At 37.2% G+C, this 15887-nt stretch overlaps 2 protein-coding genes across 18 annotated transcripts in view; one reads left to right on the top strand and one right to left on the bottom strand.

Moving 5' to 3' along the window:
• Positions 1-15887, top strand: part of ARHGAP6 (Rho GTPase activating protein 6) — a 551232-nt gene that overhangs the window by 374297 nt on the left and 161048 nt on the right. The window lies entirely within an intron of this gene.
• AMELX (amelogenin X-linked) lies at positions 930-8297 on the bottom strand. Of its 3 annotated transcripts, none has more exons than XM_065538357.1 (7): positions 8242-8297; positions 6842-6907; positions 4864-4911; positions 3549-3590; positions 3416-3457; positions 2720-3145; positions 930-1084 (listed from the first exon to the last, which is right to left on the bottom strand). In XM_065538357.1, exons 2-7 carry the CDS (start codon positions 6893-6895, stop codon positions 1079-1081), a joined length of 618 nt encoding a protein of 205 aa, XP_065394429.1. In that variant the 5' UTR covers positions 6896-6907; positions 8242-8297; the 3' UTR covers positions 930-1078. The 3 variants fall into 3 exon arrangements, with proteins under 3 accessions (XP_065394429.1, XP_073886230.1, XP_045239308.1); XM_074030129.1 differs by having other exon boundaries at positions 2720-2794; XM_045383373.2 differs by lacking the exon at positions 3549-3590.

Here is a 15887-nt window from a genome sequence, read left to right as displayed (position 1 = left end):
TGATTAGAAGTGGTCCATGCCAATTGATTAAGCTTTTCTACCTTTAAAAAATTGAATCTAAATTCTTTAAAATCAAGTTATTTGTTTGAATATTGACACCCTCCCAGTAAAGTTATGTTTATTCATTCCAGAAAATGATTAAGTGGCCTTAATCATAAAGGTACTGGAATAAAGTTACCATGGGTTTGTGTAATATAAACCCTGCAAAGACTGTTTACAATTCTGTGTGGGTGTAAGAAGAAAAAAGGATTCAAATATAAATATGAGTGGGAAAGAAAACTTGTTTTGAGTCCTTTTTATGCATTTGTTAACATTTTGAAGACTATGCAGTACAATTTATCATCTTAAAGTTATGAGGTGAAAGAAATTACTTGTATTTAAAATCACTGCAATTCTCTATTTGAAGCTCCATTGATAACATTTTTTGGGGAAAACAAATTACTTGAATAACTTTAAATTCAGTACATTATTATGCATATCACATAATTTCATTTAAAAATCTTTTTCCATAGAGTGAGATCAAAAGACCAGATTTCGATTGCCAATGTGGTGTGAAGTATAAAGCCAGTGTTCCATGTCCTAATTTGTTTCATAATATAAACATTCTTCAAAAGTTTATATTTTTTAATGTAAAGAATTTTTCATATAAACTTCCCTTCATTTGGTTCAGGTTTTAGTTATTGTACATGTTCATAAATTTTCATTTTATCAACTGTTTTAACTGATGTTTAAACTTCATTTTTTAAAAAAGATTTGAGATAGTATAATTTAAATTTTCTCTAAAAATAAATATATTCCTTATTTGCTTGCCAAATGGTGAATTTGTATGACTAAATGAGCAGTTCCTACCTTATTCAAGAATACTCATTCATAATATACCGTCTCAAATGATAGGAAAATTTAAGTTTCATTCAACACAAAGACATGAATGATTTTTAATGCATTTTATTGTCTGCTAATGGTACTTTTTTAGTTACAGAATTTGCTAAGTAAAGTGATTATAAGCAAAAATCATTGTGTTCTTGTGTCATTCCTGAAAGCAACTGAAGTATTCATTCCCCTCTCATATTCTGATCTTTTAATCCTGAAAAAAATAGCAAAAGAACAGTTAAAATAATTTACAAATGTTCCTAGTGAGTACCATTTACTATAACATGTCTGGCTTCAGTTTTGTCAAAACAATGTACAACCATTTAAGCTGAACTCTATAATTTCCAAAGTTTCTTTGTTATTTCATTGTCATTAGATATTAGGTGTCCATGAGGACTGCTTCCACCTTCAGGACACTTAAAGCCTATTATTTTATAATAAAATAACAATTGCTACCTTTTCGGGGAGTACTTCTTGCATGCCAGGCTCCAAGCTTATCATGCTATTTTGTTTTCCATAAAATTAACTCTAAGAAGCTATCAATGTTTATACTCAAATTTTACACAAAAAGAAACTGAGTTTTAAAGAGTTCAAACTGTCTTCCCAAAGTCACCTTTCCATAAATAGCTTTGTCAAGATGTGAGCACATTATAAACTTCATGGTGTTAATTATTAATAAAGAGATAAATAAATGCATTTTCTATGTACAGAGAAAACATGTGCCTTAGACTAAAATAGTCAATGATAGGCGCCAGATTACTTGGGATTCAATCAATTTTCAAAAAATTCTGCCCCATATTTTCCATAAACATGCTCACAATTATGAAGCCATTTATGACATATTATGATTTTTTTAATTCAGAAACTACGATATTTATAATTGGATAGAGGCTTGAAAATAATCTGATTTTGTCATTTTCCCCCATTTAAAAGAAAATAAAACACCCATACATTTGAAGTGACTTTCACAATACTGCCTTCTCTTTGAGGGCAAAGCCACAACTGGAACCTATGTGTCCTAGCTTCTTATCCTGGTCATTTCCACCTCACTTCTCTCTTCTTCTCAGTGGCAAATCATCAATAACATGTATAAATTGGAATTACAGTTGGATACATATACATGATAGGATCACATAATCTCGTACACATAGAAGTAAGACTTTATGGAGGTAGATTAAGGTTGTTTTGTTGACTATTCCCATTCATTTGTAAGAGCTACCTGTAATGGAAGATTTCGTGCTAAATTGCAGTAACTTCTTGCTAAAAGCTTAATCATCTGTAGAATCCCAGTACAGAAGAGGAATCTAACAGTATGTTTAGTTTAGCCTCCTCCAAGTTAGATTGAAAACTACTGGAAATGGGGAATCTTCCTGTAGGTTTTTGAAGAGATTTCCTGTCTACCTTTTGTAACCTGTTCAGATATTTGCACTCTCAAAATTACCTGCTCCCTCTTTTCTTAAGCCTTCAGTGCAACTGTAGCCTATTCTTGCTAGTCAAACCTTGAAATATAAGGAAAACTGATATTCCCTTATACTGTTGCCTTTAACATTCATGGGGTTTAGTAATATATATTTCTATTAATGGGTTTTGGTAATATATATTCTGGTAGAAATTCAGTAATAGTAAAATTGAAACCTACCATAAAAACTGTGGTCTTAATTACCAAGCCATTTAGATGAATTTGTTTTTAATATAAAGGTATGGCATATTGCTTGGACTAATAGAATTATAGACTTGTAACTACTACAACTCTAGACCCTTGGTTGTCAGAGACCTTAGAACTCTGGGACCTATTTTGCTGCACCATTTTAACAGGATTTGCATTGTAGTGGCTTCAAAATATACTCACCACTTCCTCCCGCTTGGTCTTGTCCGTTGATGGCCAAGCTTCCAGAGTCAGATCAGGAAGCATGGGAGGCAGGGGCTGCATGGGGAACATCGGAGGCAGAGGTGGCTGTGGCGGCAGGGGCTGCATGGGGTGCACAGGTGGCTGGGGCTGCATGGGCTGGTGAGGCTGTGGCTGAACAGGCTGGGGCTGGTAGGGCTGCTGGGCGGGCGGAGGGAGGTTTGGCTGGTGGTGTTGGGTTGGAGTCATGGAGTGTTGGCCAGGAACGGGCATCATTGGTTGCTGGGGGAGCACGGGCTGCTGAGCTGGCACCACTGGGATGTGGTGATGAGGCTGCAGGGTGTGAGTCGGGGGGTGCTGTTGGGACAGCACGGGGATGATTTGGTGGTGCAGCCATCCACCCATGGGCTCGTAACCATAGGAAGGGTACTGGTGAGAAACAGAGAGGCAGGTTTACCATTGGCTCAGGTGACTCCAACCAGAGAAGCAGCAGTGTTTTCTTTGCCATTATGGCTATAGGAGTATTTTATTCATTTTTCCTTTGCAAAAATTTGTAACTGTGTACACAGATATGATTTTTTACAAACTAAATTTCCCATTAATGTCTGTATGTGGAGTAGACATGATATTTCACTTAATATGGGAATTTTAATGCATGCCTAATATTTTCAGGGAATAAAGAACAAAATATCTACATACCGGTGGCCTTATGCTCTGGTACCACTTCAAAGGGGTAAGCACCTTAAGAGAAAAAGATATTAGAACCCATTTGATTTAATTTACTTTCATCCAATATAGAAACTCACTGATGCAGTATGAAATATAGACTCACTAATGCAGTCCTGTCAACATTGATAGCCTGAGAATGTGAGTTCTACAAAAGAAAGAAGAAGGTAAACATTTTTCTGGTGCTTCCTGTGTGTCAGGCACTGTGTTTACATCCATCACACACATTCTTCATCTTTTCTCATATGCTAGGAGGCAAGTATTATTACTCTCACTTTTTAGATAAGATCATGGGGAATTAAAGAGGTTCATTAACTTGACTGAGGTGACAAAAGGAGTAAATCTGTTTAATTCCGTAATTCCTGCTTTTCATTGTAAGAGCAAAACAAACACAAAATTATGACATAATAATATGACATGATGTTAATTTCATTTTTTTCTTTGATGTCACAATGGGAAAAAGAGAGGTGCAAACACTGTCCCTCATCCTGGAAACACAGATTTACTCATCAGATGTGTCAATCTTTTAGGCTTAACAGAAAATCTTGCCTCAAATTCTTATTAACATTTGTCTTCAGCTTTTATAAGTAAATAAACTCACAGATTGTTACCTGAACCTGTGAGAAAAGTAAGAATTTTATTCCTTTCTGAACAGTATATATACTTGGTTAGACTTAGGTTTGAGGATTCTTCATACAGTAATATGACATTTAATTGATACAAAAAAATTAGTAAACTTGCTCATATTATACTTGACAAAGTACTTTTCATATTCATTAAGTATATTATTCTCCAAACAATATTTTGATATATGGTTATTATAATTATTTCCTTTCTCCACATGAGGAAACCAGGGTTCCAGAAAGAGGAAATGATTTGCCCAAAGTCACACAGTTAGTAAGAGGTTGAGGAGAACCTCAAACCCAATGTCCAAAACTCATGCATTCCATTGTTCTGCAGAGTCTCTCCTATACCACTTAGTCACTAATATTTCAGCAGAGCCAAATGAGAGACACACATAGAGTGTGACTATCTTAGAATCAGGAGTTTTTGAGCTGGAAAGAGTCTTAAATAACATCTTACCTAATCCTTACATTTTACTAGCTGGGATACAACCAAGCTGGTCAGAGTTGACTTTTTGCCCTATCATGGAGCCTCCCTGAGTGGTGGTTCATGATGGGTAAGCTTACGGCCATATTTAGGAGGAGAGACTGAGTCAGAGTGGCCAGGCAGGAGGCTGCTGGGACGACACAGGCTTGAGGCCAACCATCAGAGCTTAAACTGGGAAGCTGGTGGTAGGAACTGTAAAATCAGGACCACTTGAGAAACATCTGGGATAAAGAATCAACACACTATTCTTTACAGAGCCCAGGGCATTGTTAACGCAAACAATGGTCAAAATTAGTAAAGAGAAAAATTACCTCATAGCTGAAGTTGATATAACCAGGGTGCCCAGGATGAGGTGGTAGCTTTTATAGGGAGGAGAGGAGGAGAATAGAAAGAGAGAGGAAAGGAGAGAGTGAAGGAAGAGAAGAGAGAGGAAGAGATTAAGTCAGTATGCAATTGTTCACATTAAAGGAGACTGAAGCTACTTTTAAAAATCTATATAGTACAGAATATACTTGAGGTCTGTTTTTAGTTTGAACAAATGTGCTGTGTAGAAGAGGAGACCTCTTATTTTAAAGAGGTCCAAAACAGCTATATGACTGTTCCTGGGGTTATAGTCTTATGGTTGGAGACCTGGAAGCAGAAACCAGCACACATTTATTCTCCAGTGATCTTTGGACAACATCCCACCCCCACGCCCAGTGTTTTCGATGAATCCTACCCTATCCTGCCCAACAGTTTACTTGCTGATAAAACTCATCCCATATTGGGGAGAGAAGTGTGCTTCTTTTACACAATAAAGAAATATCAACAAGGAGAGAATTGTCTCACAAATGTTCCCTTGTAGATCAGGAGTTGGTCAAGTACTTTACGTTCAAAGGGATTTCTCATAATTGATATGCAAAGTAAACAACACATCCATACAACAAAAGAAGCCACAAAAGAAACCACAAGGTGGGAATTATTGATAAATGCCAGAACAAGATGGGTGGAGCAAAGTGGAAACATTATAAATCGCATGGAAAATGAAAGAGTTCATTTATGATGTTTAAGCCAATCTTTTTTTATTATTCTGCCAATGGTTTTATGGCAGAAAAATTTTAAAGTTAAAAATAAAAGGCCACCTGAATGATGATCTGAATCAGGACTGTCTATCCTCTCAAAACTGGGGGCCAAGTGTCTGGTGCCTGTATTGTGGAACTCTGGTTGTTCCTGGGGTCCAGGGAGGAGAGACAGTCATGCAGAAAATCTCCCTCAGACATTGGCCTCATTTAGGATTGGCTCTATTATATTCTTTAAAAATGCTCACATTTCATAGGAAGGTTTATTCACTCTCATCTGGATGTGAATGGTTTTAGTCAGGTTGTATGCCCTCTTGATCAATACCAGCTTAGAGAGTGGGAAAAGGGCTGAATTTGTAAGGCAGGGACCCCTGAAGAAACTAGGAATCGCTACAATTCAGGATTTCAGGAAGTCAGAGCACAGAATCTTGGTTTTCTGGGTGAGAGAGGAAGAGAGGAGGCAGGCGTGCAAGCTTGCTGGCTTCTGGTTGTATCAACTGCTCTTTATTCCACCAAAAAGCAGATGCAGCCTGCTTGGCATGCATGTGATCTAAGTTCTCTGTCCTTATGCACCTGTGTCCAGACAGAGTGGGTCTAATGTCCTGATCTTTAATACATTTGAATATAAAATATATCACTATGTATTGGGTGTAGGCAGGATCCCAGGCAACCACAAAAAAAGCCATGTACTTATCAGATGTACCCAAAGAGGTGGGGCCTCTGAGAACAGGAAGATGGCTCAAAAAGTGGATTCCTAGCACAAAAGTCTTACCCCTTGAGGGGTAACAGCAGCAATATATGGAGGGCAGGAAGAGATTTGGAAACCTGAGAGGAATTGGGTTTTAGACAAAACTGGCATCTCTGTAATATTTGTCCAAAGCTGGTTAAGCACTTTCTGTGGAGACCTTTCAAGGGTCTCTTCCAAAAGCTTCCTCCATCTAGATGGGTGGTGATATTTACAAGCTAACAGTTCCAACAGAATCTCCTGGGGTGCTTATAAAAATGCGGAGTCCTGGGCCCCAGCCCAGCTGTACCATATCAGAATTTTTGGTAGAGGCATTTGAGAATCTGTCTTTTTAAACCAAGCTCCTGAAGTGTTTCTTCAACCCGGAGACGTATGAAGACATCTGATCTCATACTGTTTTAAACCCTAATTTCACCAACTGTGGGCAGATTTTGATTTTCAAGCTTGTGAAATTGGACAGACTTATGCAAGGGGTGTTTTACTCACAGGCATGGCAAAAGCTGCTCCCAGGAGGCAGGCAAATAAAATCCAGGTCCCCATTTCTTGATGGTTCTGAAATGTAAATCAACATCCACTTTTCTTATCTCTTCTGAAACATGGATGTAATGAATGCTCCATAAAACACACATAATCTACATTAGTCTATTGCTAGTAAGAAGGATGGAGCCATTCTTTGTGAATTTACTTCAGTCATATGTGATTTCCAGCTCTCAGCCTGTTTCATTGTTTGTAGAGTCACAATAGTGACAAAGATGCATTTAATTTAGGTTGAGGGCTGAACAAGTTACAGGGACATGAATGATCTATCCTCATATGACTTTGCATGCCATTTTCCTATGCCCATACAGCCCATAGTCATAGAAGCTAAATGATATTTATAATTAATGATTAACAGAATAAAGTTGGCTCTAAAGGTTGGGAAGATCATCAAAGTGCACAGTATTTTATAATTTTAGAACAAGGAGGCACAGAAATGTCTCCTGCACAGTCTACCTGGGTACTGCTACTGTTAAAAGCAAGGACTAATCATTTGAGAAAATATGTTAATTTTCCAAGATAGTAGATTTTAGTTCCAGAAGTTCCTATCTATAGAACTTCAGGCAAGACCCTCCAGTAACATCTCTGAGCTCCAGATTGTGGAGCAAAAGATGTGGCTGAACTAACAGGAAAGGATAGTACTAATTTTATGTGATTTTTCAATGAATTTTGAATACTTTCTGCCTCAGAGGTTTCATTTTCTTTCAATGGAATCTTCGTTTTGTTTGATGTTTCTCTGTAATTATTCTATAAATAAGACCCTTGGGACATTAATCAAAACAGGTCATTCTAAAATGTGCACATTGATTTGTGGCACAAATTATTGGCTAACTTGGAAAACTGTCAGAAGAAAGACCTTAAATTTTGTATAGGAAGTGAATATTACATGTAATTATGCTGCCTATGAAAAGTACACTGATTTTCTAACTCCTAAATTTGTTGTTGTTTTTTCTTTGTCTGGGTTAATGAGAAAAATCACTTCATTGATGGTTCTATTTTATGTAATTAAATAAAAAGCTTTTCAAAGTAGTAGATCACAGCCTGTGAAAGTATTATTTTTACTTTAAGTGATAATTAACTAAAATAAATATTTTACTGTGAAATGTGGCCCAAGAAAGAGCTTTGGAATTAAACAAGCACTTTGTTGCATTATAAAGTAAAAAAAAAAAAAAAAAAAAAAAATCATTTCGGTAATCAGAGTCTAATTTAATTATGGGCCAACTAAAAAGTAACTATTGATGGCATATAGTATTAGAAATGTAGAATACATTTGTATCTTTTAAAAGAAATTCAGAGAAAGAAATAAGCACAATAAAAAGGATATCAAATTATAAATAAAATCCACATACCTTTGAATGTATTCAGTGCAAGTTTCTGTTTGAAACTCAGGGATGCTTGATCCTTTAGATTTCTTCCAACTATGAGCTCAATTTATATCATTCATGGCATCTATAACAACCAATCCGGTTTCTAAAGGAAAAATGTGTTGAGTATAACTAAAAATCCCTGTATCATGATTTTTTAGAAGCTATGATCAGACATAAGGCTGTATGTTGTGATTAGTGCATATGGAATCTTTCATTACGGGCAATAATAGGTTTAACAGGCAAAGAGTTTCATCAGGCTATTTTGAAGTCAGCAAATTAGTTGACTGCACATGTTGATATATTCAGATTTATTTTTAAGAAGCTCCTCTGCCGTCGTCTTTTCCTCGGTTCTAGCAAACAACATTGTTCTTTACAAAAATCAAGCTAGGTGGTTGAGATTCTCTAGTGTAATCTGGATATCCTCCAGGATTTTTGCAGCCCTTTCGGATCAGGAGAAATTGATTCAAATTCCCATTTGGGTAAAAACCCAAAGCTCTCTCTAGTATCTCTCTGAGGAATTACAATTTTGGGATCACCACTGCTCTACTTTCTGCTTCCATTGAAGGTATTTTTCTCTGTTCCCTGTGGCTGCTCCTTTATCACCACTCTGGTGTCCACCAAAACAGGGGACAAAGCCCCTTCTCGTCCCCATCCTGAAACCGATCTACCATAAAAACAATCAGGAACTTAAGGTTCTTGCAGTAGCAAAACTTTTACTGATGATCTATACTACAAGGCAAGGAGTGCACACCAGACAGCACATTTAAAAATAAATTTTGTTTTTTACAAACAAACTCATGTCACAGGGGATGTTGTCCTTTCCCTCCCATCTCACGGAGCAACTTGGCCTCTCAGTATGGCCTCCCTTCTTTGCTCACATCCTTCTGGCCCAATCCCACTTTCTCATACAGGCAAATCCAAATTCCTCTCTATTTTCCAGAGCCTCTTAACTGTCTGGCTAGCTACTTTGTTTCCATGTTCTCAGCAGCCTCTCCTTTCCCTAAGCAATAACCAAAGCTATTCACTTTCTAAAAGAAACTCTGATCATATACCTATTAAATTCATGTGTGGTTTACCCCTCTACCTTGGTATAACACATGGGTTTTTTTCTTTTATTCTGGAATTTGATTAGATTGATCTAATTGAGCAAATTTGTAATTAGTGACAGGAGCTAACTGACGAGTCGTCCATCAATATTAGATCAACAAAGGAGGTACTGAATATCTACCCAGATACAGTTGATGCTATACCTGGATCTCTTTGAATACTCAAGTAATATTTATAAAGTTTGTACATATACATATATGTTTATATGTATATATACAAATTACTTAGCCTGTCTGAGCCTCAATTTCCTGATATGTAGAATGGGAATAATAACAGAACCTAGCTCAGGGAATTAGTGTGAAAAGTAGATGACCGACATCTCTGGGGAAATGGAAGACTATTTATTACTCTCCCCAACCCTGTCAGCTGGCATACAGTAAATGTTAAAAGAATGCTAATAAACAAGATTCCAAGATGATCTTTGGGGATAAATCAGTAGGGATGAACATTGCAAAGAAAGGTAAGACCTTCCAATCAGGGAGAGAGAGATTGCAAAGAAGGAAGTGGAAGATTGTAACAGGTAAAATGTATACATGAAAAGAAACATAGAATATGATTCTAAAAGCCACATGTCCTCAGGATTTGCATTTATTTATGAATATATTTATTGGTGAATTTTTTATCAGAGACAAGAAGGATTCCCTTTGAAAGAAGTCAGAAAATGGACCTTAGGAGGATTGGCAGGGGTGTACAGCAAGGTGGTAAGGGAGAGGAAGGAAAATGTGGGTCACATTATGTTCACTTTCAATCTTTTTCCCCCATTTTATATAATTACATATACTGGAGTGCCTGAAAGGACTCAGGATATTTTTTTTCTACAAAGTTGTGGGTAATCTCTACTAATGAAGGCAATGATGAATTACTAGTGGCCTTGTAGTTTTAGAAAGATTGATCTTAACACTTTTTCTCACCTTTTAAGAATGAAAGGATGATATATTTGGCCATAATGATCAACAGGATGCTTCCTTAATGTGGCGTTAATTCCTCTGGACCACTGAATAGTGAGTTACCGCTAATTCCCCATGGACAGTTGAACAAGCTTTGATGGCCGATTCCATAGAAATAATTGATTTTCCCCTACTGCATATCCTGAGTCATAGGACAGTAAAATAATGGATCTGTGTTTGAAATCTCTTCTACTAATTTAGGCCCCACTTACACAGCTTAAAAATTGCTGAATGTTTTTGAGGAAAATGAAATTTCAATTGAAATATTTTTCCTATAAGTAATTATTTTATTTATGAATAAATTGACTGCATAAAATAGTTCTTTTGCTCATTTTTTTGTAGTAGGTATTCTTTTTCTTGACTCGCAGCCCAGTACATTTTGCTGTTCTCACAATGCTTATGCTAGCAACTTCCCCACTTCTAATTTGCTGCTTCTAATTTATAGTATGCTAGAAAGTCATATGCCCAAGCTTGTTAAAGTATGGATGAACTGAAAGTAAAGGAACACTCTTAAGTGGGGCTGGCCTGGGAGGGCCTCACCTGTGAGAAAACCAAATGAATTTCGGTTTTGTGACACTTATTTTTGACTGCTGGGAGGGTGTTTGTTTTGTTTTGGAGTTCTTCTCCACTGGCTTACTGCCTGGGTTTCAACAGCACTTGGGGTATGAGGGTGGTCTTTGGATAAGTCAGGTATTATGAGTTTGAAAAGCCTTTCCTATCATCTATAAGAGTTCAACTCTTGAGTCTTCTTTTAAAGAATCCCCAGGGTTGTCCAATATTCTAGAATAATTTCAACAGTGAGTCTTCTTAAGTAGCTGGAGCCAAAGTTGGCTTTTAAATATTTTCTCTGTAGATGTTTACTTATAAGAAAACATCATTCTCTAGGATATTTGTTTTTTTTTTGCTGGGGTAGAGTTGGAGTTGTATGATCTTCAGATCTTAGGCAAAAAAACCACTGATGAATCCCAATATACATTGTAACTTTGACTCCATTGCAACCCTTAGAAATCACGTATTGTGTCTTATACTTTCTTGGGTACTCCTTGGTACCTAGAAAAAGCTCTTATACAAAGTAGGTGCTAGATAAATGTGTTGATTAATTAATGAAAATGTAGAAAAGTGTTCCATGACATTGTAAATATAGAAAATGTGGATTCTGAAAGAAATCCTACAGTGATTTAGATGGATCTTTTTAATAGCTAAGATGGATAATTCAGCATCGCTGTCAACTGCTCCTGTGGATTTTTGTGCAAATGACCTCTGATAAGTACCTGAAAAGGGAGACGCTGTAAAAGTGCTAGGATCTATCATCCTAACATTCTCATTACATTTGGCTCTGACGCTCTTAGTTCAAATTATAATATACTCCAATCAAATACACTATGATAGATAAATTTGTGGGGTTTTTTTCTTTTTTCTTTTCTTTTCTTTCTTTTTGTGTCTATCCAAATCCTTCACATCTCAGCTCACTGCAATCTCTGCCTCCTGGGTTCAAGTGATTCTCCTGCCTCAGCCTCCTGAGTAGCTGGCATTACAGGCACATGCCACCATGCCCAGCTACTTTTTATATTTATATTTTTAGTAGAGACAGGGTTTCACCATGTTGGCCAGGATGGTCTCGATCTCCTGACCTCATGATCTGCCTGCCTCGGCCTCCCAAAGTGCTGGGATTACAGGCATGAGCCACTGCGCTTGGCCTATGAAGTAACATTTAAAACAAAATGTCTACCAATAGTGGGGCTGGTTCAAATTGATTATGGCACAAATAGCATTCAAGATGAGGATGACACTCTGTATTTGTCAACATAAAAAGATGTTGGTGACACATTGTTAAGTGGAAAAATAGGTTTTTTAAAGTCCCCTTCTCTAATTTTTTTCTCCCTCCCTCCCTGCTCTCCCTTTTCTCCATTTGGGGAGCTATTCATCAAAAGACTAACAGTAGTTATCTAGGGACTCCTTGAAAATCTCTGGGTAGCCAAGGTTTAAATTTATTTCTTTTAAATAATCTGTGAATGCAACAAATGCAGGGGAAATATAAGAAGTTGGAGTATGATATTTCTCATTCGTGTTCAGCAAGAGAGATGAGTAAGTGATAGTGCTACTTGCATAGGCTCTGGGTATATCCAATGTTCATTCTTAGGGGGAAAAAAGGTTGAACGTAAAATCCAAGACAAAAAAAAAAAAAAAAAAACACATGATTTTTTAAAGTGAGAGAGCCCTTTTAAATCATGAGTAGGAAATATTTTAATAATATAAACATTCACAGTAAGAGTTCATACAACTTGTAATTTGAAAATTCCATAGGTATTTGCTAAATATCAGGTGGAACAATTTTCAACAAGGGAAATTATATGCAGTTGAAAAGTGTGTTGTTTGGATTATAATTAACTGGTAACTGTCAGGAGTGAAAATGGTACATCTGTGTTAAAAGAGGTAGGACAGTAATGTAAAAACAAGCATTTTTATTCCTGTTTATTGGGTAAAATACACCAAAGTAAATTCAACTTTCCTGCTGAGGTTCAGTGGAGACATACACAGATTAGTAGTTTTTAAAAATATTGTTCAATCATAAAATGGAATGAAGCACTGATCCATACAACAACATGGATGAACCTTGAAAACATTACATTCAGTGAAGGAAGCCAGTCATAAAATACCATATACTGTATGATTCTATAGGAAATGCCAAGAATAGGCAAAATCCATAGAAACAGAAAGTAGATTCATGGTTGCCAGGGGTTGAGGGAAGCGGGAAATGGGGAGTTACTGCTAATGAGCACCAGGTTTCTTTTTGTGATGATAGAAATGTTCTGGAGTTAGATAGTGGTGGTGATTGCACAATCTTGTCAATGTACTAAAAGTCACTCAATTGTACACTTTAAAGTGGTGACTCTTATGGTATGTGAACTATATCTTAATTTTTTAAAAGACACATATTAACAAATATATATGGTATGGTATCAGCCCTCAAAACATTTACAGCCTTTATACATTATGTAAAATATAGATACATAAAAGGCTAAACATAGTGTAATGGTACAGAACAGTAGTGTAAGGGTTGCCCCATGATGATAAAGTTGATGATGACAACTATGATGAAGATGAAACTAACCTTTATTGCCAGCCATGGTTCTAAGCATTTTACATGTTTAAATGTTTATTGGTCACCTCCCGCATGCCGGGTATATTCTAGGTTTATGTTTTACATCAGTGATTAAAACACACAAAGACTCCTACTCGCAGTCTCACAGAAAGCAACTATGAACAACGGATATAATAAGTACAGCAGAAGAAGAGAAAGCCTATGGAAAAGGAGTAAGTAGAGCAGCTAAGAAGGATTAGAAGTACTGAGTTGCACATTTCAATAGGGTGGTCAGTTTTAAACAATTTCTTGAAGAAGATGAGGTGTTCACCTGAGCATCTCTGGGATCAGCACAAAGGCACCAGCATGGAAATGTCCCAGTGTGTTAGCTAGCTGGCAGGAACCCAGTACTGCTGGTGTGGTGCAAGGTGGAGGGCATAAGAGGAGCTGAAGGCCAAAAGGTGACATCTTCTTATGCTTCCATGATCTTAGCAATTAAATGTAGAATTCCTTGCCTAAAATAATTCTATTGTTCATTGTGTGCCAGGGGCTTCAGGGTTTGGAGATGTGAAGGATTTGGATAGACACAGAGGCCATTTCCTCATAGGGTTGAGTCATTGGAAGTAAGAGAAATGGGAATGGGCAGAGCATGCTTGGTGTGCAGAAAAAGACCAGCTAGGAGGCAGCAGAGGTTTTAGGTAGAAAAATGGCAATGGCAGATGGCTGTTGGGAACAGAGAGACCCTGAATGTTGGACAGGGAAATCCACTTGTGTCCCCTCTGCAGTGGCAAAGCACTGAGCATTTGTATCCACTGTCCTTGCTTGCTAGGGTTTCTACAAGAAAGTTCATCTGGAAGCTCAGACTTGTGTCAAGAATGAGAAAGTAGAAACACAAAGCAATCGGATGACTTGGCTGTCTTCACATCACATTGAAAGCCAGAGCAGATGCAAGACCCCTGGGCTTTGGCCCTGGCTCAGACACTATTCACCCACTTGCTCACAGATGAATGAGGCATATCTCAGGGCCCCAGATAAAACGATAACATTATGAGAACAACTGGAAATAGATAAGTTCGTAAAAATAAAGACCATAATGTTTTTTCTGTGAAATATAAGGTTGCATTCAAAAACTGTTACCAGAGAATATTCTCCAGAGAAACCTACAGCTATTCAAAACTGCTCTACAATATAAGCTTTTGTTTAGTAAGAAATAAAAGCTAGTTAATGAAAGGTCTATAAAAAATGATTTAATAACTTTATTAATACATAATTCACATACTATAAAGTTCACGTGTTGAAAGGGTACACTTGAGTGGGTTTTAGTATATATATATTTTTATTATACTTTAAGTTCTAGGGTACATGTGCACAACGTGCAGGTTTGTTACATGTGTATACTTGAGCCATGTTGGTGTGCTGCACCCATCAACTCGTCAGCACCCATCAACTCGTCCAAGTTTGCCACCATCACCATAGTCTAGTTCTAGAGCATTTTCATCACTTGAAAAGAAATCCCATACCCAGTAACAGTCAATTCCCATTCCCCTCCCCTTAGCCCTAGACAACTACCAATCTATTTCCTGTCTCTATGGATTTGCTTGTTTGGGACATTTCATAGAAATAGAGTCATACAACATATGGTTGGAAAATGGGTCTCTGAGAACCTCTACATAAAGGTTTCTCAGTGTTAGCACTCTTGGCATTTGGGGCCAGATAATTCTTTGCTGCGGGATGTTTAGCAGCATCCCTGGCCTCCACCTTCTAGGTGTTAGCAGCAGCCACCCTCCCTCTTAAGTTGTGACTAACCAAAAGTGTCTCCAGACATCACATATGTTTGGTGGGGAATGAGGGGGCAAATTCGCCCCCAGTTGAAACCCACAGATTGGCAGTTACCTAAGAACTGAGCCAGGTGTAGGATTGTATAAAGTGAGGTGGGTGCCTGGACCCAGGGTGCTGTTGTGGAAAGACAACTATTTCAGGGTCTGTGAAGGTTCAAACTTTGTACCCTGAGTTCCAAAACTCTGTGATTCATTTTAGAAAATAGGAAAGAGATGACTAGGGGCAAGAGGCACAACTGTTACTTAGATGAAGTTATTGTTCAAACAATAGCTGGTGGGGAAAAACACTTATTTTTTCGGTCACTAAAAAAAGAGGGTGATGATGGGTGCACCAAAATCTCACAAATCACCACTAAAGAACTTACTCATGTAACCAAATATCACCTGTTCCCCAAAAACCTATGGAAATAAAAAGAAATTTTAAAAGATAGAAATTATTTTTTAAAATTAAATAGTATATGCCAGTGGTCTTTATCTTCCTTATAAAGGACTGGAATAATGGTGTCAATAATTCAAAAAGTGTCTAAATTTGAATTTGGGCTGTTTTATGTTACAACAGTAAGAATTAATGGTTCTCAAAGAGTCTTACTTAAGTCAGCTTTAACATTACTCTGCAGACTATAAACACCCCTTGAACAGCAAAAGGAAGCATGA

Source organism: Macaca fascicularis, chromosome X (assembly GCF_037993035.2).
Source record: "Macaca fascicularis isolate 582-1 chromosome X, T2T-MFA8v1.1".
NCBI classification, from domain to species: Eukaryota; Metazoa; Chordata; class Mammalia; order Primates; family Cercopithecidae; genus Macaca; species Macaca fascicularis.
This window is presented reverse-complemented; position numbering and strand designations above follow the sequence as displayed.

Excerpts from the sequence above, each read along its gene's own strand:
- AMELX (XM_065538357.1), bottom strand. The coding sequence starts at position 6,895 with ATGGGGACCTGGATTTTATTTGCCTGCCTCCTGGGAGCAGCTTTTGCC. Across the intron at positions 4,912-6,841 it reads GAGCAGCTTTTGCCATGCCT|CTACCACCTCATCCTGGGCA; the intron begins GTGAGTAAAACA and ends TCCCTATAAAAG. Across the intron at positions 3,591-4,863 it reads ATATCAACTTCAGCTATGAG|AACTCACATTCTCAGGCTAT; the intron begins GTAATTTTTCTC and ends TTTCTTTTGTAG.